This window comes from Pseudomyrmex gracilis, unplaced genomic scaffold (genome assembly GCF_002006095.1).
Source record: "Pseudomyrmex gracilis isolate BER0280 unplaced genomic scaffold, ASM200609v1 scaffold_92, whole genome shotgun sequence".
Taxonomy (NCBI): Eukaryota; Metazoa; Arthropoda; class Insecta; order Hymenoptera; family Formicidae; genus Pseudomyrmex; species Pseudomyrmex gracilis.
The window spans coordinates 99,007-124,385 of NW_018020676.1; the positions used below are offsets into that span (position 1 = coordinate 99,007).

The 25,379-nt window shown below is 37.9% G+C and overlaps 6 protein-coding genes across 9 annotated transcripts; 4 read left to right on the top strand and 2 right to left on the bottom strand.

The window, feature by feature from the left end:
• Window positions 1-1,240: 1,240 nt before the first annotated feature.
• On the bottom strand, window positions 1,241-2,344 carry LOC109855567. Its single transcript, XM_020429985.1, has 2 exons — window positions 2,086-2,344; window positions 1,241-1,730 (listed from the first exon to the last, which is right to left on the bottom strand). The coding sequence occupies exons 1-2, from the start codon at window positions 2,285-2,287 to the stop codon at window positions 1,381-1,383; spliced, it is 552 nt and encodes a 183-aa protein (XP_020285574.1). The 5' UTR covers window positions 2,288-2,344; the 3' UTR covers window positions 1,241-1,380.
• A 1,807-nt stretch (window positions 2,345-4,151) lies between these two features.
• LOC109855547 (SWI/SNF-related matrix-associated actin-dependent regulator of chromatin subfamily B member 1) lies at window positions 4,152-6,393 on the top strand. 2 transcript variants are annotated; one of them, XM_020429934.1, is made up of 6 exons: window positions 4,152-4,171; window positions 4,328-4,839; window positions 4,940-5,067; window positions 5,147-5,459; window positions 5,605-5,781; window positions 5,876-6,393. In XM_020429934.1, exons 2-6 carry the CDS (start codon window positions 4,388-4,390, stop codon window positions 5,913-5,915), a joined length of 1,110 nt encoding a protein of 369 aa, XP_020285523.1. In that variant the 5' UTR covers window positions 4,152-4,171; window positions 4,328-4,387; the 3' UTR covers window positions 5,916-6,393. The 2 variants fall into 2 exon arrangements, with proteins under 2 accessions (XP_020285523.1, XP_020285522.1); XM_020429933.1 differs by having other exon boundaries at window positions 4,156-4,246; window positions 5,876-6,392.
• Window positions 6,394-7,183: 790 nt separating this feature from the next.
• Window positions 7,184-10,616, top strand: LOC109855537 (tricarboxylate transport protein, mitochondrial). Its single transcript, XM_020429915.1, has 4 exons — window positions 7,184-7,679; window positions 8,337-8,771; window positions 9,279-9,499; window positions 9,633-10,616. The coding sequence occupies exons 1-4, from the start codon at window positions 7,532-7,534 to the stop codon at window positions 9,813-9,815; spliced, it is 987 nt and encodes a 328-aa protein (XP_020285504.1). The 5' UTR covers window positions 7,184-7,531; the 3' UTR covers window positions 9,816-10,616.
• Window positions 10,617-11,075: 459 nt separating this feature from the next.
• LOC109855553 (tetratricopeptide repeat protein 28) lies at window positions 11,076-20,089 on the top strand. Its single transcript, XM_020429952.1, has 15 exons — window positions 11,076-11,530; window positions 12,071-12,328; window positions 12,402-12,804; window positions 12,896-13,453; window positions 13,527-13,822; window positions 13,930-14,395; window positions 14,473-14,880; window positions 14,983-15,360; window positions 15,459-16,239; window positions 16,320-16,993; window positions 17,078-17,580; window positions 17,679-18,041; window positions 18,116-18,353; window positions 18,449-18,667; window positions 18,865-20,089. The coding sequence occupies exons 1-15, from the start codon at window positions 11,507-11,509 to the stop codon at window positions 19,506-19,508; spliced, it is 6,213 nt and encodes a 2,070-aa protein (XP_020285541.1). The 5' UTR covers window positions 11,076-11,506; the 3' UTR covers window positions 19,509-20,089.
• A 302-nt stretch (window positions 20,090-20,391) lies between these two features.
• LOC109855554 (peptidyl-tRNA hydrolase 2, mitochondrial-like) lies at window positions 20,392-21,594 on the bottom strand. 2 transcript variants are annotated; one of them, XM_020429954.1, is made up of 4 exons: window positions 21,511-21,594; window positions 21,102-21,266; window positions 20,819-21,004; window positions 20,392-20,684 (listed from the first exon to the last, which is right to left on the bottom strand). In XM_020429954.1, exons 2-4 carry the CDS (start codon window positions 21,174-21,176, stop codon window positions 20,502-20,504), a joined length of 444 nt encoding a protein of 147 aa, XP_020285543.1. In that variant the 5' UTR covers window positions 21,177-21,266; window positions 21,511-21,594; the 3' UTR covers window positions 20,392-20,501. The 2 variants fall into 2 exon arrangements, with proteins under 2 accessions (XP_020285543.1, XP_020285542.1); XM_020429953.1 differs by having other exon boundaries at window positions 21,102-21,305.
• Window positions 21,595-21,758: 164 nt separating this feature from the next.
• On the top strand, window positions 21,759-24,673 carry LOC109855538. 2 transcript variants are annotated; one of them, XM_020429916.1, is made up of 5 exons: window positions 21,759-21,967; window positions 22,151-22,461; window positions 22,530-22,920; window positions 23,072-23,476; window positions 23,691-24,673. In XM_020429916.1, the coding sequence occupies exons 2-5, from the start codon at window positions 22,186-22,188 to the stop codon at window positions 24,518-24,520; spliced, it is 1,902 nt and encodes a 633-aa protein (XP_020285505.1). In that variant the 5' UTR covers window positions 21,759-21,967; window positions 22,151-22,185; the 3' UTR covers window positions 24,521-24,673. The 2 variants fall into 2 exon arrangements, with proteins under 2 accessions (XP_020285505.1, XP_020285506.1); XM_020429917.1 differs by having other exon boundaries at window positions 23,694-24,673.
• Window positions 24,674-25,379: the final 706 nt, after the last annotated feature.

Consider the following 25,379-nt stretch of genomic DNA (forward strand, 5'->3'; position numbering starts at 1 on the left):
TATAATGAACTTAAGCTAGAAAAACACATTAATCAGAGTTCCGTGTTTTTTTTTATAAAAGAAAGAGACTTTAAGTCAAGCTTAGGGTTTTAATGTATACCTTTATTAGAAGTTATTATTTTATTAGGGACAAAAAAGCTCGATTTCGAATAAGTTTTAATAACCGATGTGTAGTTTTACTAACAACCGATGATCTCATTAGTATTAAAAGTTTTGCTGTAAAAAACACAAGATTTTAAGTTAAGAAACTGAAGTTCACCTTGAATATCATCTCACACACACAACGACAAACGTGCAGTTCGCTAGTTCGCAGTGAAAAAAGAAAAGTAGACGGGAGAGATTTTTGTAATTTTAATTGTCGTCGTCGTTTTAATAAGCAAATAGTTTTATAGATAGAAGTTTAATCATACATGAACGTATTTCGAAACGCACATTATAAAACTATTTGACTGAATCATTTTCTCGTTTTTCTTTTTGAAAGTAAAAGAAAATAACAAGAAAAAAGTCTTTGCTACAAATTCGATATTTGATTCAATATTTCAAACTGCACAATAAAACATAATATTAACATAAGTAAGCATTTATACGAATGTATTATTTACTTTGTAGAAATGCCTGATTTCGTACAAATACATAAGACATTCACTTTGTAACTCATAAATAAAACAATATGTCACTCAACTTGTGTTTCTTTATTTATATACGATTACTTTTTTAAAAAGTTTCTTCACAAACTTCAGAAACTTTTCAAAGTTTCTTCACAAACTGATACGTCTATCTTTAATTTTAAGAAGCTCTCCCTCTTAACCTGTCAGGCAAGGAGTACGTGTATCTTTTCCCTCAGACACTTTTCGACATTCTTACAGCACTTCGATGCCGTTTCTAAGAAAACCTTCCAAGCTTCGTCTTTCGAAGCTCTCGGTTGTCTTTCATCGATCTTATCGTGCAGTTCGTCCAATTCTTTCTCACTCAAATCGATATCGAAATTCTCATTAAAAGTTTGATAAAAATATTGCGCCAATTTGATTTCTCATCGCTTCCTATTTTGCTGTTAGTCACGTGCGCAATTTACCTCGTGACTTTCTTCAAAATTTAATTTATTACTTACTGACACACACACACAAGTACGTATTAAATAATTGTTGAAGCATATATTGTTGCACGTGTTAACGTAAAATAAATTTGCGATAGGATAGGTTGTACATGGATATGTTAATTACACAAGAAGAAAACATGATGGTAGATTAGAACATTTTTATTGTGTGATTATTAATTCGTTTTATTGCTCTCTCTGCTCTTTGTTATATCTTTACAAAAAAAAAAAGAATATAATTAGCTCACGGCAGAGCTAATTTTTTACACATGAAAAATTGTACAGGTTTAATAATATCCGTAACGCGAATATGGGTTAACTCTTCCATATAAAAGAGAATCCAGAGACGAGTAGCTTACCAGAGGATTGTAAGCTCGCGGACCAAATCTTCTGTAACGATGTCTAAACGGATATCCGTACCCGTACTGCGATCCGTATCCGTATTGCGATCCGTACGGGTATCCGTTCCCGTACGAGTATCCGTTCCCGTACGGATATCCGTTCCCGTATCCGTACTGATACAAATATGGATTGTAGTATCTTGATCTGAACAGATGTCTCTTTTGCGGCTGACCGTGAGACTCTGAATCCGTCATTGTCGACGAATCAATGCTGGTCGTGTCCATCATCGTCGGATCTATCAAGAAGTCAAATGCAAGAAAACAAATTGCAAATTGTCTTGGTCAAACGCTCGCAATGAGAAGCGACCAACGCACGTGCAAAATCTATCTCACAAAATTTTAAATTTCAAACAACGGACGAATTAAAACGTGAGATACATTAACTCTTTAATAATCTAATCTAATTACGAATTTTTTAGATGCAACTTCTTGCTCTTGTCAAATCAACTTCTGTCTGTAACTTTATGATTTGAATATAATAAGAACTGTCGTTCGTTTATGATTACTCTGATATAAAGATATATCTTATAATCGTAGCGGTAATTCGAATTCTATTGAAAATAAATAAATTGCATTTTTTTTTATCTTTACCGATTACATTGTCCCTCTTCGTTATCTGCTTTGTTTCTTCGTCGAGCGTCTGGATATCCACGTTTTCTGAGTTTCTCTTGGCTCTATTGCAGTTCTTCATATGAATATCCATCACGGCCGTATTATATTGCATGTCGGCCCATGACACTTCGCACGTGATCGCCGCTATCACTAAAATCAATGCGACTCGATGGAGATGCATCTTGCAGCAGCAGTTTACGATCCGTTTTTTTTCGTCGTCGTTTAATTAATTCAGTGCCTTTTGCACTATACTGAATTTGAAATTCATACCCGCTCTTTTATTACCGCTCTTATCCAATTGTACGTGCCGGAGACAACGGTGAGAATAATATAGATGCACGTTCATTTATCAATTGCACGTGTATTCACGCTCTAATTATTATCAAATTCGGTTGGCCAAAATCTCATTTTCGTGAGGTATTTACAATCAAAGATACAAGATTGAAAAGTGTAAGTAGATAGACACGAAGAGATAAAATTGCCAAAATATTTGTGATAGATCGCCACGAATAAAATATTTAAAAATACATGTATATATTTTCGACAGCGTTTTCAACACTCAAAATATTTCGGCCGCGACATTAGCGATAAATTACTATAAAAGAGATTTCTGGAAAGGTGCACAGCGGATTATTTGTTAATTGCGGCGCACTTAACGTGCCTTTCTGTCGTTAATACATCATCATGCGAGTAATCTCGTGCGAGTAATAAACGGCGTTATACTTCATTGTTGCGTGGGCCGTAAATTGATACGTGGATAAAATGCTTTGCACGGCGCTGAAATTGCATATCTTTGCTAGTTACGAAAAATTATGTGAGAGGCTTGCTCGATAGCACGTGCATATGAAGGAGTACGCAATTATGCTTTTAGATATTCTGAATACTCGGCGATGAAATGGAGCGATGGAATGTTCTTATCGTATAACGTACGTTTTGCGTTAGTTTTTAAATAAATTTTTGAAAATAAAGAATTCTAACGCAGTGTATTTTATAAATAAACAATCCTTATCAATCTGATATTTGATGCTTTCGCGGTGTGTTGTATTAACACTCGAAGAATTGAAACCCTGATGAAGTGAGCTGAAATGTTCACAAAACGTCGGTATAAAAATAACACTAACGCTGTTTCAAACATCTTCGAATCTTTATCAATACTTACGGTAACAGATAAGAGAGATGAAATAGAAATTAATGTTAATAATATTATACAGTTATATGATATGACGCGCGCTTTTTATCGAGATTACAAGTTCTATAATATAATATTTTCATACGCAAGAAAGATAAATTACACCTGCGCAAGTAGAAACTATTACTACAATGGTACGATAATAAAGCGTTATTGTAATAACGATAATTTTTATCATTAGATTTTTACTTGATTTTGGATACGTATCTTATATATGTATGTACTTTATATACATAGTTATATACATATATGTATGTGTATATATTTGTACAACAAATTTGAGCGTTTAATTATTCTACAGAAAAAAGATATTATTTAAATATAAAATATATAAATATCTCTATTTTATATAAAATAAAATACAATATTTAAGTATCTTTATTTTATATAAAAAATACTAAAAAAAAACAGTTTATAATTATAATAAAAATTAAATAACATGAACGATGACACGTCGCAAATTACTTAAATGCCGCAAGTATCTGGAAATAATTACATTTGAAACACATATGTTTCACGTACATACATCTGTACGATATATTCGCATCGTAAATAACGTTATCGCACATTCCTCGAACGTCAGCGAATCGAAACAATGGTTGCGTTAAGCAGAACAAGCTATTTTGTACCAATTAAACGTGATTTTTGAAACCTTAATTTAAATAGACTGTGTCTTGCATACGAAATAACCTTTATGCCCTTTAAATCATTATTTCGCACGACAAAGATTTGATTGGCTGCAGGATAGAGTTATCTAGAGTTTTCTATTCAACAGCCAATCAAGTTTTTGTTGTGAAAAACGCATCAAATTTTATTGTGTACGAACCTTTACTATGTCCATGTATAAAGGTGCAAGCACGTCAAAGTCGCTTTAAGGTTCGAAACCACTTTTGAAAATATTTATATTTTAAACTGCCGCACAGGAGTATAGAATATTTTATATTACTTGTGGTAAATATGAGAAAATATATAGATTTTCTCTCACAAGATTCGACGTTTTATATCACGTTAATTACACTTATTTTTTTTTAGATTCCTACATAGCTGACTTCATAATTTGACCAAGAGTTGCAACAAAACTAACCTCGAAACATGGCGTTGCGTACCTACGGAGACAAGCCGATAAGTTTTCAAGTCGAAGAGAATGGAGAATATTATTGCATCGGATCGGAAGTCGGCAATTACCTGCGTCTATTTCGCGGGTCATTGTATAAGAGATATCCTGGCATGTTTAGAAGATCTATAACCAATGACGAACGTAAAAAGTTAGTGGAACTAGGATTGAGTCAGCATGTTCTTGCGTCCAGTGTATCACTTTTACGAGCAAGCGAGGTAGAGGATATCATCGAGGGCAATGATGACAAATACAAAGCGGTATCTGTGCATTCAACTGAACCACCTGCGCCAAGAGAAGGTAAAACCAAAAAGTCGATGGCGTGGGTACCCAGTCTACCAAACAGTTCACACCTCGATGCAGTTCCTCAAGCCACTCCAATAAATCGCAACAGAGTACACAATAAAAAAGTTAGAACGTTTCCTTTATGGTAAGAGTAAACTATTTATTGTTGAATATTTTGTATATAGTGTCATAATACCCCATTATTAACTTCATAATGATACAATTTCTATATTTCTCTTATATAGTTTTGATGATACCGATCCGTCAGCAAATTTAGAAAATGCTGCGCAACAAGAAATGTTAGTTCCAATTCGTTTAGATATGGAAATTGAGGGCCAAAAATTGAGGGATACTTTCACGTGGAATAAAAATGGTACATTGTTGTAGTTTTTTTTTTTTTTACCAACAGAACTTTTTCAGTATGATTTTTAGAATGCCTTTTTGTTCTGCAGAAAGTCTTATAACACCGGAGCAGTTTGCGGAAGTATTGTGCGACGATTTAGATTTAAATCCATTAACATTTGTTCCGGCGATCGCGCAAGCGATAAGACAGCAAATAGAAGCGTTTCCTCAAGAAACAATTTTGGAAGATCAATGCGATCAACGAGTGATAATTAAATTAAACATACACGTAGGGAATACATCTTTAGTAGATCAAGTAGAGTGGGATATGTCGGAAAAAGAGAACAATCCTGAGAAGTTTGCAATGAAACTTTGTGCCGAGCTTGGCCTTGGTGGTGAATTTGTCACCGCTATCGCTTACAGGTAAAACAACAGATCTTTTTAATTTGATATTTACAGAGAATCGTTCTGTATTTTAAATTTATATGAAAGAGACAATACTTATATAACTCAAAATTTAAAGACTATTTCGAGTATTTTTTTTTTAATTGATGGTTTATTATCGCAGTGTACGCGGACAATTGTCGTGGCATCAGAGAACGTATGCGTTTTCCGAAGCGCCTTTACCGACAGTAGAAGTTCCTTTCCGACCTCCATCGGAGGCCGATCAGTGGGCGCCATTTTTAGAAACTTTAACGGATGCAGAAATGGAAAAGAAGATACGCGATCAAGATCGAAATACTCGGTAATTTTATTGAATATTATATATATTGCAGTTTGCGAATCTTGTAGTTTATATTATTTATGCAAGAGTATTCAATTTTGTTTTTCTTTTACAGACGTATGCGACGGTTAGCGAACACGACGCCTGGGTGGTAAAGATATCTAGAGAAAAAAAATCATATATAAATATATACACAATTTACAGTTTTTTATGAATACCGTTTTACGTTTTAATGATATTTATGTGAGATTTATAAATGAGGATATAATTTTTTTCGATTATTTTCCAATAATAGAATATATGTCCCTAATTATTTGTAAAAATGACAGAAAAATGATTATATTTAAGAAAACCACCCATTTATATTCAGATCGATATTGCGTCTTTCCTTTGTGCAAAATTTCCTAAAGTCAGCTATTTGTTCGTCCAAAAACCCAATTCAGATATATTTAACGCGTTATATATTTATTAATTATAATAACAGATTTATATTTGAGTTTACATTATTTAAATAAATAATTTTGTCTTTTCTATAAAGTATATTGTGTTACATAACACTAAATCAATATATTCGCGATAACTATGAAAATATAGTAATGTGATTTCCTTTGTTATTTCATAAGTAAAGTTGATTTCTTCTGTAGAATTGTATGATTTAGAAATATATAAAGAGAGAGAGAGAGAGATTTTTTTTATAATACTTATATAACAGACACGTATTACTTCATGTGTACGCATATGGTATCACATGTATGTACTATGTTGTGCATTTTTCAGCCAGTCCCTATCGTACGATAAGATAATATCACGTGATTGCATTTCATTTACGATCGTCTCGAAGCACGTGTCAATGATTACCTAACACTTCGACATTCTCGTTAGTTATGCAAATCAGCGTTTCATTTCGTGACAAGAATCAAATATCTGCGTGTGATAAAAACGTGAATTCAAAACTTTTTTTTCAACTTGTAATTTCTTTCGTGTAATTGTTCGTAAATATCAAGTGTATTATTTAAAAAAATCGATCAAGAAATGAAATTCGTGCGTACATTTTTTTATTTTTTTTTATTAAAAAAAAATATATAGTTTATATATTTTTAAAGGTTTGTTTAGATAAAATATCTTCTAAAAAAAATAATATCTCTTCATTTTACGAACCCACCATATTTTAGAGACACTTGTTCTGTAAACTGCATTTAAAATACTTTGAAATATTTTGAATACTTTAAACATTTTTAAATACCTTTAAATATTTAAAAAAATACCAAAATGGTCAAGTATCTAATCTGAATCTTGTTTGTTATGTTGCACATTTGTTACATTTTGGTTACACTTCTGTTTTTTTTTACCAAAAAACAGAAGTGCATATACATATATGTATATATAATGTACTCATTTCAAGTACGAGGAAAGTGTAAGCAAGCGCAGTTAATTTTATCGTATTCCTCTACGGTGGTCGGTGTTTCCTGTTTCGCGCGCTTGTTGTAACGGAACATTAGAGAAGGCGAAGTAAGGCGACGTAAGAGACAAAATGAAGCGTAGCAGCGCGAAACGAAACAACATTCGCAAGAAACACGCGGAAGGGGGAAAATATGGGGGAAACCGATGTGTTAGGTGCTAGTCGGGACGCACACATGAGTGTCAATCGGCGTACGCGTATCGGTTCAGTCTTCAGTCCAGTCTGCGGTGTCCAGTAGCGTGGGTGGACGAGTAGCGACAACGTCACGGATACGACTGATAACGTCTGAAATTTGTAACCCCAACAACGAGCATGGACGCGACGAAACAACAGCAACCTCGGTCGCTAGCGTTAACATGCACCGGCCTGTCTCCGTTCCCACGCAGACCGTGGATGAACGAAACCGGACTCGCCGCGGCTGTTGGCGCCGGTAACTTAGGCCTCAAGGGAATCATAGCCGGTACGTTGTACATATATATACATACTCTTTCTCTCGTTCGCTTGACCGCTTGACCCGCGCCGACCTTTGACACCTGTCAGGATACCACTGCATCACGCGGTTCATTCGGCCAACTGCGATCGCGGAAATTATGCACTCATGGACTCTTTCGGCATCAGCGCACCCCGGCTAATCGTGAGATCGTGCGATCTCATGAAATTTATTTATATGTTAATACTGATTGTACACGTGTTTATGTATACGTGTGTAAATCACGTATTCATATATCTATGCATCATGTATGATTTTTACAAGGTCATCGTACTCTTTTCAGGCCTCGATGCGAAAACGTTGTTTGCAAAATGTATTCGCTCATTTCTACAATGACAATTCTCTTTCATAATTTTTTCTCTGCATAAATAATTTATAAGACGTTCCGAGATTTGCGTTTATAATAAAATTTACACACTTATACACATAAGTATGTGTGTGTGCATAATTTTACAATTGTAAAAAATTTTTTGTATACTGTTTTTTTTTTTTTTAAGAAAACCCTTTTTCCGCAATCTCTCTTATAAGCAACAAACCTGTTTTAATAATTATTTAAAAACACTTTTGCGCTCACACAATTTGTTTATTCCGAAACAAACACTTGAAGAATATACAATTGGTTTTTAGGTGGAATTACTGGAGGCATAGAAATTTGCATTACTTATCCGACGGAATTCGTAAAGACGCAGTTGCAATTGGATGAAAAGTCTGGTGCAGCCAAACAGTACAAAGGAATAGTCGATTGTGTGACCAAGACTGTTAAATCTCGTGGATTTTTTGGTCTATACAGAGGTTTATCCGTTTTAGTCTATGGTTCTATACCGAAATCGGCAGTGCGATTTGGTGCTTTTGAATCTGCAAAAACGCGACTGGTAGATACCGAAGGAAAACTCAATCCGCAAAGAAAACTCCTGGCTGGTCTTTGCGCTGGAGTGTGTGAGGCTATTTTTGCGGTCACGCCTATGGAAACGATTAAAGTGAAATTTATCAACGATCAACGTTCGCCTAATCCAAGATTTAGAGGATTTTTTCACGGAGTTGGTTTGATTATAAAGGAACACGGTACGAGCACTAGCTATTTTGAACATTTAAACATAATGATTACTTTATTGCAATTTTTTTAAAGATAATATTGCTTTTTAATGACTCGTATTGTTTTTATACTGTGTCTTATGACTTGTGTTATTTTTATATTGGATAGATATATTTTAATTATCTTGAATTTTTACATTAAAAATGAGATAAAAGTTATATAATTGAAGTAACAGAGAAAATACAACGCGTATGATTTTGTCCTTGAAGTACGATTATGAATCGCATTAGTTAGACCCTTAATTGGATCAAATTGCTACATATATAGTCGATTTGTCGCAGTGTCTTGCAAAGACTTTGTTTTACATAAAATAATAAGTACACGTAAAAGCTATTGTTATTGTTGTGCTACCTATTATATAACACTGAAGTTTTTCAAATGTATTATATGTAAACAATGTTAATAACTATTACAAAACCTTATGTAATCTTTCGATAACAATATCTATAAACCATCATTTTCATATGTATGTATAGGTTTTAAAGGAGTATATCAAGGACTAGTGCCCACGATCTTAAAGCAAGGCTCTAATCAAGCTATCCGATTTTTTGTGATGGAAACGTCAAAAGACTGGTACAAAGGAGGAGACCCTAATAAGAATGTTCCTAAAATACTCGTCGGTGCATTCGGCGCAATCGCTGGAGCAGCATCCGTTTTCGGCAACACACCGATTGATGTTGTAAAAACCAGAATGCAGGTATGTACAATGTGTATATAATAATAACTGTGTGTGTATGTGTGTATGTATGTAAAAATTTATTAATTTTATGAATAGGCTGTTACGACATCAAGCATCTATCAAATTTGCGATGTATTTTATCTTGTTTCAGGGTCTGGAAGCTTCGAAATATAAAAATACTCTAGACTGTATAACAAAGGTGTGGAAACACGAGGGTCCAATGGCGTTTTACAAGGGAACCGTTCCGAGATTAGGCCGAGTATGTTTAGATGTCGCTATAACGTTCATGATATACGATTCCTTCATGGAATTCTTTAACAAAGTATGGCCTTAGGTCTGCTACATTTTTGTACATACACACATTTATACATTCTATCAAATTTTCTAGACGTTATTTCACGTTAATCGTTAAATTTTTTTTTTTTTTTTTTTGTAAACGTTTTGCCATATTTTTTTGTTTATTTATATTTACGTATTTATATATCATACATAAAAAAGATCTATTTATATATACATAATAGCCAATGTTTATACAACATGTGTCAAAGATGGGGAAACCTATGAGACGAATACATTCCATTTGATTGACAAACTAACTGTATGACAAAAAAGAGATAGTATTATTCTGCACAAACATATTGTACCTACCTCCGGTTCTACTTGCGCATTTATTTAATTAATGTTTTTAATGCACGAGAGAATTTAATTGCAAAAATTGTGTTTTTTTTTTGCAAATTGTTTCAATGAAAAGTGATAAGTGCATTTTGCAACGACGTACATTCCTTCAGTGACACTCGCGTTCCGAATTACAATAAGGATACTGATTGTTATTTAGACAAACATCTAAAGAATAAGGAAAATAGTTTGTGTATAATAGCTAATAAGTCATGTATGCCAACACATAGATGAATTTGTATACATATATATATATGTCGTTAATATACACAGAATATATCTATATATATATATATTTATGTATAGTTTTTGTACAGAGAAAAAATAGCGCTTAATGATCAAGCAGGGAAACGATTCAACGATTTCAGTTTTACATAAATTTTTGCGCGTCCATGAAACACACGAATTGTTGCAGAAACACGAGAGAATTTATAAGAGAATGTATATTAATAAAAAAAACTTTCAACCGATTCGTATGTATAATTATTTCTTTTTCTCTCACATTTTGATGTAAATGAAACGTGAGACTAAAATATTCTGATACCCTAGTTCGCTTTACGTAAAAGGATACGTTAAAATCGATATAAGTTTCAAATTTCAGAGATATTTCTGTTCACGTTATATATCGCTCGGTCGCCGTTTTCGATCGTTTTGATTCCATCTATTTTTATTCCTCAATAACATTGGTTTTTTTTTTTAATACAAGCTGGCGAAATACCAGAACTGCAAAGATAATTTTATCTGATATCTTCGTGCCGGGTGTTTTTCATCTGTAGATGAAGATATATGTGTATATACACACTCATATACTGTATTATTAAAGTAGTGTTTGATGATGATACCACATACACATAGAGCGAGCGGCCGATGTAGTTGCGGTGAGGACCTATCGGGGCCCGACCGACGAAGAGAGAAAGCATAGAAGAAGCAAACAACACCGTGCCAGCAGTGCCGGCCCCGCTCTGGGCCCAACGAGGGGACCTGAGGTCACATTCCAAGATGGCTGTGCCTGAGGAATGCAGTGGGTGCCCCCCTAAGACGCCTGTCTCCCTTCTTTTTTATTAATCGGCCCCATTTGCCCGTTCTAGCGAAAAGAAACCCTTATTACCGTTTGCGAATGGTGAAACAATGTAACGCGTGTAGACGCCGAGTGCTATCGAGAGTTGAAGAACAACCCGAGACGAAAGGCGCCAAGACACAAGGCCTATCGAGAAAGACAAGCAGCGAAAAAGAGAGAGAAAGAAAGAGAAGTCTCGCGCACGTTCAAAATTCGGGGCCTGATTTTCACATAAGTTCGACACTCTGCAGATGATGCCCATGCCAGAGGATGCTACTAGATCGTCTTAAGCAATGTCTCATAGGGATATCTCTGAGGTAATAATTCGTATTGCGCGTGTTCTTCCGGATTTTTGGTCTGATTTTCGACTACAGTATTTTGTTACGTCTCTTAATATTTGTTTTGATCAGTTTTATGTTAAATAATTAAATACATATTTATTGTTTTATTTAGATATTTTTAAAATAAAGTTTTATAATATTTTTTAAATTAACTTTTATATATTTTTTGTAGTTAATTTTTTAATATTAACTTTAGTTTTTGCTTATATACATATACATTTAGATTATATAAATATACATCGTTTTTTTTTTAATTTTACATGTATATAAATTTTATAGATATATATATATATATACCATATACTATAGATATATACTATATACTATAGATATATACTATAGATATAATTTTATAGATATATAATTTTTTTATCACTTGATAATTGATAATAAAGAGTAACTTTTTATATTTTGTTAATTTTATTTTAATCCATTGAAGAGAGGGAATGTAAATATGTATAAATTTTTGGATGTTATCGTTAAATCAATCGCTATATCAATTTTACAATACAATAGGTGGAGCCCGAAGGTACGTCGGCCTTGGCTGCTGGATCTAGGACATTATTCCTAGAAACAGTACGCAGAAGCAATGCGGCGTGCCAGAATGGGGATTACGCGCTCGCCGCTACATTGTACACGGAAGCCCTAGTATTGGATCCTCTCAGTCATGTATTATATTCAAACAGATCAGCTGCTAGGCTTAAAATGGGATTATTCGCGCTCGCACTGCAAGATGCTGTCAGAGCTACCGAGTTAAGTCCACAGTGGCCGAAGGTATAATGTTCTTTTTGTTCTGCATCGCATTAGTTTTTTCTCAAAACTCATTGCGATTGTATGTTTTAATTAGGCGTACTATCGGCAAGGAGTAGCGCTTCAATGCTTAGGACGTTACGGAGAAGCTCTCGTTGCATTCAGCACGGGATTAGCTCACGATGCGTCGAATCATCAGTTGCTATCCGGTTTAGTGGAAGCATCTCTGAAGTCACCGCTGCGTCCTACTTTGGAACCAACGTTCCAACAGTTGCGCGCGATGAAGCTCGACGAATCGCCGTTCGTTGTTATATCTGTGGTCGGTCAGGAGTTACTCGGCGCCGGACAATACAGAGCGGCTGCTGGTGTACTGGAAGCCGCGCTCACTATCGGTTCGTGTAGCTTGAAATTGAGAGGATCCGTGTTCTCCGCTCTGTCCAGCGCGTACTGGGCGCTGAATTCTTTGGACAAGGCAATAAACTACATGCAGCAAGATCTCGGTAGGCGCAAGTAATAAAATTCGCACAAAAAAAAGGAAATTCATAAATAAACTCGCAAGTTTTTGTCAAAACATATTGGAATTTTTTTCAGGAGTAGCACGTTCTTTAGGAGACACGCAGGGCGAGTGTAGAGCCCACGGAAATCTGGGCTCCGCGTACTTCAGCAAGGGCAGCTTCAAAGAAGCTCTGACAGCTCACAGATATCAACTTGTTCTGGCTATGAAGTGTAAGGATACGCAAGCGGCCGCGTCGGCCTTGACCAGTTTGGGACACGTTTACACGGCGATCGGCGATTTACCAAACGCCCTGGCTTCTCATAAACAGTGTGTGCAATTGGTCAAACAAATGGGGGATCGGCTGCAAGAGGCTCGCGAGATCGGCAACGTCGGAGCGGTCTATTTGGCAATGGGAGAATTCGAAAGTGCCGTTGACTGCCACACGCAGCATCTGAGGATAGCCAGACGATTGGGTGATCGCGTGGAAGAAGCGAGGGCTTTCAGCAACTTGGGCTCATCTCATCATTATCGTAGAAATTTCGGACAAGCAATGGCTTATCACGAAAATGTTCTGAGAATAGCGCAGGAACTCGGAGACAGAGCTATAGAAACCAGAGCGTATGCGGGATTAGGTCACGCCGCCAGATGTGCAGGTGACAATAAATAATCATAATGTGATTTGTTTATACATTTAGAAAAAACATAACTTCTTTGATATCTGCATAGGCGATCTGGCGCAAGCTAAACTTTGGCATCAGAGACAGCTCGATGTCGCATTGGCCACGAAAGACAAGGTGGCCGAGGGACGAGCTTGCAGCAATCTGGGTATAGTATATCAATTACTCGGCGAGCATGACGCCGCTTTGAAATTGCACCAGGCTCACTTGGGAATCGCAAGATCTTTAGGAGACAAAGCCGGAATGGGTAGAGCATACGGTAACATCGGCAACGCTTACAACGCTTTGGGTTATTATGAACAGGCTATCAAATATCATAAGCAAGAATTGACGATAAGCAAAGAGGTGAGAGATTATTCTCGAAACACGTACACATGTGTCATTATCTGTCCTTCACAAATTAACAAAAATATAAGATTTGTTAATTTTATCAATTTGCTCAATGATCACAGGTCAATGATCGCAGTTCGGAAGCCAGCACACACGGAAATTTGGCGGTCGCATATCAGGCCGTACAGGGCCACGAAGCAGCGTTGAGACATTACAGAGCTCATCTGGCAATAGCGCGTGAATTGAAGGACACGGCTGGAGAAGCTTGCGCCTTACTGAATCTCGCCAATTGTCTGTCTTCACGCGGCAGATTCGAAGAGGCAGTGCCGTATTACGAGCACTACTTGATGCTGTCGCAGGAATTACACGATGTGGAGGGAGAAGCTAAAGCGTGCCACTTCTTGGGATACGCTCATTATTGCTTGGGAAATCACCGCGAGGCGGTCAGATACTACGATCAGGATTTGGCGCTAGCTAAGGACCTGCAAGATAAATCCGGGATGGGAAGAGCTTATTGCAATCTGGGATTAGCTCACTTGGCGCTGGAAAATTTGGACACGGCTTTGGAATGTCAGAAATATTATTTGGGTAAAATTGTCATGCATTTTTTTTTAGAATATATTGATGCAAAATACTCACTTTGATAATCTTGAATCATTTAATAGCGATCGCGCACATGACTAAGCATCTGGCTGGCAAGTTTCGAGCTCTAGGAAATATTGGTGATTGTTTGTTGCGTATGGGAGAGATTGACGAAGCTATTAAAATGCATCAACGTCAGTTAAATCTGGCGCGTCAAGCTGCCGATCGTAGTTTGGAAGCAGCCGCTTACGGCGCATTAGGGGTCGCTCATCGTGCTACAAAGAATTTAGATAAGGCATTGGGTTTCCACACGCAAGAGTTAACTCTGAGACAAGAAGCTGGTGATCTGCGTGGCGAATGCAGAGCACATGGAAATCTGGGCGCAGTGCACATGGCACTAGGACAATACACGCACGCGGTTAAATGTTATCAGGAACAGTTGGAGAGAGCGAAAGAATTAGCGGATTCTGGAATTGAAGCTCAGGCATTGGGTAATTTAAACTTTCATTTGAAAATGCATTCAAAATCTCTTGTTTAAAATGAAGAGAGTAAATTTAACAATGATATAAAAAAAATTATCTTTTTTTTTATAGGAAATTTAGGCATAGCTAGACTCAATATGGCACATTATGAAGATGCTATCGGTTATTTCGAGCAACAATTAGCAACTTTGGAGCCGCTAATCACAGGCACGGCTTTGCTCGATAAAGCTCGAGCACTTGGAAATTTGGGTGACTGTTACGAAGCCTTGGGTGATCTGGAAGAAGCAATCAAGTGTCACGAGCAGCAACTGGCAGCCGCAACCAAGTTGAAAAGCATAAGGGATCAAGAGAGAGCCTACAGAGGATTAGGAAGAGCTCGAGAGGCAACTGGAAACTTACAAGAAGCCTTGGTATGTTTCGAAAAGAGATTAGTGGCTGCTCATGAAGTGGACAGCCCTGAAGCGAGAGGAGCTGCTTACGGAGATCTAGGTAAATCAGTAATACAAACAAGAAATCTAATTATTTTCTCAAGTTTATGTGAAAGAGCAAACCATAAAAATGATAAATACATTTTTTATCCGGAACAGGCAGAGTACACGCTGCGTTGGGTAATCACGAACAAGCCGTTAGTTGTTTGTCACATCAACTAGCTCTTGCACGAGGACTCGGCGATAAAGCGGCCGAAGCCGAAGCCGCCAGTGGTCTAGGAGCGGTTCATCTTTTAATGGACGATCCGAATTCCGCGTTACGCCATCATCAATTGGAACTGTCGATCGCTGAAGGCTTGGACGCGGCTGGATTGCAAGCTCGCGCTTGCGCTAATCTGGGAGTGACCCAAGAAACATTGGGACAGTATGAAGAAGCTATAAGATTGCAGGAACAATCGTTAAGCCTGGCAGCCGCGGCAGGAGATCAATCGGCTCGAGCGGCAGCTTTCGCAAGTCTCGGGCGACTTCATCACTTGTGCGGCGACTTGTCTCGCGCTCTAAGTTACTTGCAATCCGGTTTGTCACTGTCCGAGGGTTTGGGAAGAAGAGAAGAGGCCGCCAGATTGAGACACAGACTCGGTCTTGTACATTGGGAGGCCGGAGAAGCGAGCATCTCTGTGGAACACTTGGAAAAGGCTGCGAACTTGTTGGAATCGCTAGACGGAGCTTCTGTGTCTCTCACTTGCGGCCAACCTAGCCGGGCCGAGTTACTATCGGAAACGTATAGAATGTTACAGAAAGTGCTGATCAGTTTAAATCGCGCGGAAGAAGCTTTAAATTGGGCCGAGAGATCTAGACGGTCTAAGAGTAATTCTTTAGACGACGCTACTCACTATTCCGAAATCATTGATAGACAACGCGGAATTATCTTATATTACAGGTATTTTTGCGAACAAAAATATCTTGATTTTAAATATAAGAAAAATATGTGAAATATTCTATTTTTAAATTTTTTTTTAGCGAGGTGGGATGTGAATTACACGCTTGGTGCTTGGCGCCAGGACGTGGATTGTTACGATTTCATTCTGCCACCTTGGACGACGGAGTAGGACTGGAAAAGAGAGTTCTTCAAGCACGAGAAGCTCTTTTGGACGAGAGCAACGAACTTATTGAGGAATCGACTAAGATCCCATCGAGAGGTCATCACTTAAATGCCAGTTCTTACAGTTTGAGCAGTTTGTTTAGTGTTGGTTCTGTGAGTTCTCGCGCTGGGAGTGCTCGTTGGGGCCGTGGAGCGAAGGGACCCACGTGGCAGGCGCCGTTGCCGATACAGATGCTTTATGATCTTTTACTTGCACCTTTTGAAGATTTACTACCGCTCCCGCGAAAGGAACTCATTATGGTTGTGGAGAAATCTCTTTACTTGGCGCCATTCCCAGCTTTACAGTCTAATCCGGGAGAGGATTACCTGTGCGAAAGATTCTCCCTGCTGGTAGTGCCGTCCCTCGCAGCTCTCAGAAAAAGATCGAAAACTCCCGTACTAGAAGGTGGTGCTACCGTAGCCGCATTGGTTGCCGGAAATCCCATTCTGCCAGAAGATGTTCGAGAGGAATACGGATGGTCCGAAAGTGTCGCTTCCACCGAGACTGAGTCGGAAATAGTTGCCGAATTGTTAGAAGCCCGTGCCATGACCGGTTAGTATCATCTGTACTGCATGCAAGAAATTTCTTGACTGCATAATCTTCACATTAAAAAAAATAAAAAATTTCTGTCAATAGGACTCGAAGCTAACAGATCAGCGGTTTTGCGATCTCTACCGGATGCTGAATGCGTCCATTTGACGGTGCCGGTCTTCTGGAACACCAGCAGCCTAGCGTTTTCACCCGATCAGTGCGAAGAACCGTCCGACAGACCGGAGTACCTGATAAGCCAAACGGACTTGGTGAGACTGAAAATGTCAGCTCGTCTAGTAGTCGTGTCCAGCGGTCACGGTTGGAACAACGTGGAGTGCACAAACGCCACGTCGGACGGCATAGAGAATCTTGCCAAGACTTTGTTAAGCGCGGGAGCGCAGTGCGTGCTGATAGGAATGTGGGCAGTACCACCAACTGCCGGTAGTATTTTGTTGCGAGCATTTTACAGCGCGATGCTACAAGGAGCGAGAGCGTCACGAGCCTTAGCCGAAGCGATGCAGACCGTTCAACATACTAGGCACTTCGCTCATCCTGCCAACTGGGCCGGTTGGTTACTCATAGGCGGAGACGCAAGATTATCTAACAAGGTAATGTAAATGCAATTTTATGACACTGCTATTTTTCGTCATAGTTTTGTATTCAACGAATTTTTGTTTAACGAGATGTCTTCATTTGTTTATTTCAGGTTGCACTTATGGGCCAAGCACTGGCGGAATTGCTACGCGGCGGACCTGAACAGAGCAGAGATGCGCTGCGAGTGACGCTTCATTTAGTGGAGAAATCACTACAGAGAATTCATCGCGGACAGAAGAACGCCATGTATACGACTCAGCGTAGTATCGAGAATAAAGTAGGCGCTGCTACAGGTTGGCGGGAACTTCTGATGTCCGTGGGATTCAGATTCGAACCAGCTGGCAACGGAATACCATCCTCCGTGTTCTTTCCACAAAGCGATCCCGAAGAAAGATTGACGAGATGCAGTGCCAGCTTGCAAGCGTTATTAGGATTAGGTCAATCATCGTTACATGCTTTAGCAAGGCTTTTACAGGTACTAATTCTTCACTTTGTATTTAAATATTTCAGAGTTTTCTGTATCTCAATTGTGTAAATTACATTTTGCAGGCACCAGAAGCTGCAGAAGATGTAATTGCTGCCATGAGAAGAGCCAGTTGTGCCACAGAAGGACAAGAAATTATTTTACCTGTACACGTTTGGAGGGCATCGGGGTCACATGAATTGTTTGCTAGTTTAGGTTTCGATTTGATGGAGGTCGGACAATCGGAAGTGACATTGAGAACAGGAAAACAAGCTTCGCGTAGAGCTGTACAATTTGCTCTTCAAGCTCTTCTCGCGTTGTTTGGTAAATTATATAATTCGTGTGTTGCAAATAGAACTATTGAGATTGCACATTTTAAATATAAATAATATTTATTGTATGTGGTATATTGATTACAGATACACAAGAAGCACCAAAAAGTCTCAGCTTAGATTCCAGCAGTTCGATGGAGAGTTTAGCCTCCGTGGCTCATACCGAAAAGAATCTTGTTGAACGGCCTCGATTGGGAGGAGCGTTCGCGAGTTATGTACGACATCGCGGCGAACCAGATGGAAAAACCATGGAACCACCGAATGTTTTGTTGTCAGCATCACGACAACCGTGTCAAAATGGTGGAGGTAGATGTATAAGTAAATTTGTAAAGAATTTGTAATACATAAAGAATATTATTTTTTTTTTTTTGAATAATGAATAACGGGCTCTCGAACCAATTGCAGGATGTTATGCATTAATATTATTTTTTAAACTAAAAAATGAAATTTTGAAAAGATATTTCTCATATATAAATTTAATATTTTACAAATATTTTTTACAGGCGAATCGGACGTGGCGTTCACACCCAGTCCTCCTGTAGCACTTAATCTGAACCATCAGACGCGTATTCGGAATCTTTATCCCGATCAGACTCTAGCAAGACCGGGCTCAAGTTCAAGCAGTTCGGTGACAGATTGGGACAACGGACATGCCACTGTGTTGAGGCGTCAACCATTACCGCCGCTGCCGCCCACTGTGCTGGAGAGATTAAGCGTTAGAACGGAAGTCGGCACAAGCACAAGGAAGATGCGACATACTTCGACGACAAATGAAGACATCTGCGCGCAGACCGACACGACGCAATCCACAGAGACACACCCACAAAACTTGAGAAACCTGGCTACCTCCCTGACAAGTCTAACGCGCGAGCTTACACCCACAATCTCCGAGGTCTATCACGAACGTAGCTTGGGATTAGGTCTAGCGCCGTCTTTGTCGAAATTACTGGAGGAAGTGGGCACCGTACCCGAGAACGAGGAGTCAGAGTCGACAAAAACAGGCGGTCACCAGACGCAAAATTGGATACAGAACGAGCCGGATCTCTGTCGGCGAGACGAGGCTGACGGTAGATCCATCGCCGAGTCGCAGTGCAGTGCCGCTAGTTCGAATAAAATACCTCGAAAAGCTCCTGCGCCACCGGTATAGATAAAAAAATTTTATATTTATAAATTAAAACACATTTATGTGTACAATTGTGTGTTTGTGTGTGTATGTGTGGAGAGAGAAAGAGAGAGAGAGAGAGAGAGTACTGGGCACCAAAGAATGAGGGAGCATGGGAAAAATTGGATTGTTGCTGCAAATGTTTGCTATAGCAAAACTAGCAGAAAATAATCTCGACGAATAGTAAATAATAAAGCGCAAGTACGTGTCAACTTGAACTTGCGGATTTTGAACTAAAATACTCGCAGAAAAATATATTAATTAGATGCATTTTTAGAAGCATTTCGAGTTTGCTTTTTGTACATATTGAAGCTTGTACGTGAGTTCTATTATGCACACACACAAGAATGAGATAATCTCGTTAATATATATTTGTATTCAAATAATAATGTTCAGTGTAATCCGTCCATAAACATTTACTTATTAACATTTACAATATTAATTATCAAAACTAGCAAAAACTTTTTTTTTTATATTTATCCACATACGTAAATATTACATAGTTAATGTGACTATTTTGACTGTCACGGTTCTTATGCGTTCTAATAATTATTTAACAAAAAAAAAAAAAAAAAAAAAAAAAACATTTCACGCAATAGAAGTTAAGGGGCAAGGCTACAATGTATACTTTGAAATATATGTATTATATTAATTTTAAGACAAATCTGTAAGATATATTACTTTTGTTGAATTTTTTTGATAAAAAAAAAGTTTTATTTTTTTCTTTCAAGAGAATTTTGTCAAAAATTCTATTTTATGTGAAGAGTGAAAAGAGCTAAAATAAAATCATGTATTATTATAGCCTTTAAAAAAAAAATCCAAAAAAAAATTTCTTCCAAGTAAGATTTTTACACAAACCCTAAAAGACTTCAGATAACAGACTGATAATTTAATCAATAGATTTACTTACAGAGGATGTTACGCAATAAATAAATGTATAAACTCATATATGTATATGATATTTTATTTAATGAGTAGTTAAAATAACTTTAAATGACCAGTTACTTCATCTATCAATTTTGCCGGGCCTGGACCAACTGCACACACTGTTCTGCTTCCTGCTGGAATTTGTGTATGCCCAGCATCCTGTACAACATTCGATAAGAGACCTACGGCTTTAGCATGCTTTGCTATTTCCATGAGAGCAGCTTCATTATCCACCTGAAAACAATAAAGTTTTCTTTTCATACACACACGTCTGTGAAAGTAATATCCAGTTTTAACACATATCGTGAAAAATAAAATGTTGCAACAATAAAGAACCATTTTCAAAAATATATCAAATTTAAATCAACCTTTAGAGTAATTTTTGGTTGCCCACATTCTTCCCAAACTTGCAAGAGTTTTGGATGTTTTCTAGCAGCTTTGTACGCCGATACAGCAGCATGGGAACACTGTGCTGCTACTTTTCCCTTTCCCATTTTCAAGTCTGTTCTAATTACTAGAACCAACTTGTGATAATCGTGATAATCTGTTTCGATCTGGATATCAAAAACAACAGAGTAAAGCATGATGATGTCTAACCCGATCACTCAAGTAAATCAAATATTTAAAATCAAAATAGATTCGTGTTTTTACCATATTAATATCTTCGACGAAATCTTCTTCCCGAGTGATTTTAACTGGTGGATTTCTTCTACTGGTGATTATCATGAGTTTGTATAAACAATAACCAAAAACGGTAGCAGCAGTAAAAGCGATTACGGGGTCTGTAGCGCGTGCTACTATTGCTTCCGTGAGATTCTGCATAATCACCGATAATGTTTGAGATAAGATAAATACCTGCAAACGTACATACTTGGAAGAATAATCATTTTATATAAATAACTTGAGAAACAAAATTTTGACACTTCAAAATTCACAAATGTAATATTGTAAAATGAGATAATTTATTTTATATCGCACAAGTCATACGCTAAAGTTGTATATTAATATTGTAAACAACATATACTCAGATATATTAATTTTAATAGAATATTAGACTCACAAAAAATCAGGAATGATGTTTAAAAAACGTGGAATATATCAGCAAGTGTCAGCACACCTGAAACTAGTACGGTTAGGGTTAGGTAGGTGTTCATCGGAACTTCATATAATATATTGAAACGTGTTCTGTTTACTTTTAGTCGATAACTCGGCCGATTGTTATTTCATACTATATTCACCGCTAGATGGCAATTGCTGTAGTTTACGGCCATTCGAAATTGTCGAATCGGAGCTTCTCTTCGCCGCTTGATTCATTCGGCTTCATTTCGCAGCGATGTAAGAACGAAAATGTCAAAATTAAATTTTTACAACAAAATATCTACATCTGTGCATTCTTTAACGGTGGAAAAATGCAAAACACGTTGTTTCGTGGCGTAAGAATCATGTCCGACAAGAAATACATCAATGCCGTCACTGGACATATTTTTACCATTTCACTTGAGACTTGCAAGAAATAAGTAAATTAAAATTATTAATGACACTCGAAATATTCTATACTTATACGCAAATTATTTAAATTTGAAGAAAGTCAAACACAACTCATTCTTTCAAAGATACAAATATTTACTTTCAAACATACATATAAAAAAAAAAAAAGAAATTTATTTCGCAAGTTTGATGCAAAAAGCACGTTTTTTCAGAGCATGTGATATTTTTATAACTAAAAAAATCAAGCATGGAAACGTTTCTCAAAAATTCGATGTTTCTTATCGTGGACGACGCGGAACCAATTCTACCGATTTTTCGATCTCCCGATTACAACAGCCCGGGCACAATTGTGGAATTGACAGATGTCGGTTGCGACACGGAAAGCGCGTTTTCCGGACATTTTCCACGTAGCGCGTTCGAGCGGCGTCGCGGAGGAGCCGAGAACTTCCGGTCGGCTCGCAGAACCGCCAAATGGCGTAACGAAAGACCGACAAGTTTCACCATCGCTTCAAATCATTTTAAAGTAAGCGATACATAATTAAAAGCACCCGCGAATTTGGCGCTTTCACGATCTTTCGATCGATTCGATAGCGCAGAAACGGCAAGTACGTTGAGAGCGCAAAAGCGCAACGACGCGATCTGAATTACGACGACGTGTACATGGCTGATCTGGATTACGATTCCTATGTGGAGGACAACGCGTACAATGATCTTCCGCGAAATAACACTGGGGTTCGATATAAAAATGATTGTTATGCGCAATTTGGCGATCTGCGGAACGTAATTGCCGAACGTTCTCGAAGAGAATATTTTCCACGGAACGTAAAACAAAATTATTCGAGAGATCTCGAATTTTCGCCTAATCGCGCGTACCAAAGAGAGAACAATTTTCCGCGATGGTTTATCGACAACGAAGAAATTCCTCGCGAAAATCACAAAAGCCGAACGAAGAGGATAAACGAGATTTTAAATCGCAACGCAGGTGCAGTTTTGTTAAAAAAAAATATATGTAAGAAAGACTTCCAAATTTCCAGTAATTCGTATTTTATATTAGAAAATACAATTGGATGTGGGCAATAGTTTTTAATTCAACATACTGCAGATGCTTTTAAAGAGGCGTTAAATATTTTCAGAATTCTCTACGTCTTTGAAGAGTGATGATTTTTCGGACTCTGTTTCGTGGGAAAATGACACGAGTGGTGAAGAATTGATATCCTCAGATTCGACGATATTGAAAAATGAATTGCGAGAAGTGCCGGTAAAAAAAAAATTGCGTAACTTCTATATGCAGCGGAACAGAGAGAACGAAGAGAATATTAACTCAGAAAGAGAAGAAGAGTCCAAAGAACCGCGGCTGGAAAACAGTCAAGAAAATTTATCGCCAAAACCTGCGAGATATCGAGCTTCGAGAAGCGGCTCGGTAACGAGGAAGTCTAAAATATTGCAATCGAACGCACCAATCGCGAATTCACCGCGCGTTCAATCGGCGCAAACATCCATCGATGAACGATCCTCGAACGTGTGTGCCGCGGAAAATGGTGAGAATTATAAAACGCAAGGATTTCTTTTTTTTTTTTTTTTTTTTTTTTTACGTCGATTATTTATATTGTCGGAAAGAAGCTCGACGCGATATAAGCAGCAGATGTCTGCAGAAATTTTAGTTTAGTTACATTTTTCTCTTATTATTTTAGTTTACATTTTATTTATTATTTTTATTTATTATTTTTACTTTGTCCATCTCTTTCTTTCAAGTAGCTTCAACCAATACGAGGCCACGTTCGGCAGTCGAAAGAAGAAAGTTCAATGTTAACCTTCCGACAGACGAGAGAACGGGAGAAACCGCAAATGTGACTTCCGCCCGAACGAGCTCGAGGGAAGATCGTTGTCAACGATCAATTCACAAAGACAACAAGTTCATAAAGAAAGTCACCAATAAATCTCCCGGTGAAACGAGCCGCCGGCCTGTAAGAACAAATAAGCGCGTCGTGAATTTAAAGATCAACGAACGCACGTACGCGGCGAAGGAAAGAAGTAATACTCATCGCGGAAATTGCGAGAACAATAAAATTGATCGCGCCAACATCAGTGCCGCTTCACGATCGTCGCTGGAAGAAAGAGCGGCAACAAACAAACGGGTATTCTCTTTAAAAAGAACAGATACTTTGCCGCTCGTAGACATAGAAAGAGAGAAAAAATGGAAATTTACTTCCAAGTTACCCGTAAGAACGTGGAAGCGTCTGAGAACGAGAGAACCTGCCACGACGCGTACTGAAAATGACATAACGAACGAGGATGCTAATCGAGAACAAGTGAACATCGAGATTCCGCGAATTCGCAATAATCTTTCGAACAAGATAGACGATGAAATTTGCAAACAAATTGCAGAAGAACACACCGTGAGAAGAACCGCAGATCGCGGTAACGTAAAACGCAGCAACAACCTCACATCAGGATTATTCATTACGGAGCATCAACCGGCATCTTCCGATGCGAAAAAAATGGAGATTTCGAACGCGAAAAGGACGTTGCAACGAAACAAGCAAAAATATACAAGTACACTAGGTAAGATTAAAGTATCATGAAAAAATATTATCTCTTTAAAATTGTCCTATATATTTATTTGTGAAACGAGATAAAATGTGTGAAAAAAAGTATCTTCAACCACAATGTGTCTTTCTCTTGCGTACGCCATAGATATGTTTAATTTGAAAATAAATTTTGGGGAAAAGAGAGAAAAAATAAATCGATCACTGCGCAACTCTTGTCGACAGATATTTTTATTTGTACGTCTTGATTGAATAAATAAATATACGAAGTTGAATGTACATCGGGGAATGTGTAACCGCATGGAACGAGACGCGCATAATTGCGCACGTCGCGTAATAGGACTCCGCGACGCGATGGGTCACCTCAAAAGAAGGCCCCCGAATGATACCAATTATGCCATCAACGTAGAGCGCCGTCCCCCTGTCGACGATTCTGTCACAGCACAGTCACTTCGCCCGCATGTCACAACCCCCGCTTGCGTAACCACCCCATACAGAGATGAACGGCCTACGTATAATGCTGTATATGTACGTCGCGATTCTCGCTGGGGGCCGCGCGATCTCAGGATCAGAAGGGAAAATATGTAATTGTCCGTATTTACCCTTACACCCGGCGTGCACTCAAACAACAACATCACGCAACCCTCCGCGATCCCCGCGCGTAAAACGCCACGTCGATTCAATTCAGACAAGCGTAAGCCGAATATTTTGATTTTTTTTTTTTTTTTTTATTACTTTGTTCTCTCGCTTTCGACCGACACAATCCGATTTCAATAATAAAAATTGTTCTCGCGTCGAGAGGAGGAACAACAAAGTCTCTCGCAAAAATCGGTTAGGTTTTTCTTCGCATTTGTAACATGTTCCTATATTGAGATTATACCAGTTTCGGACGTTG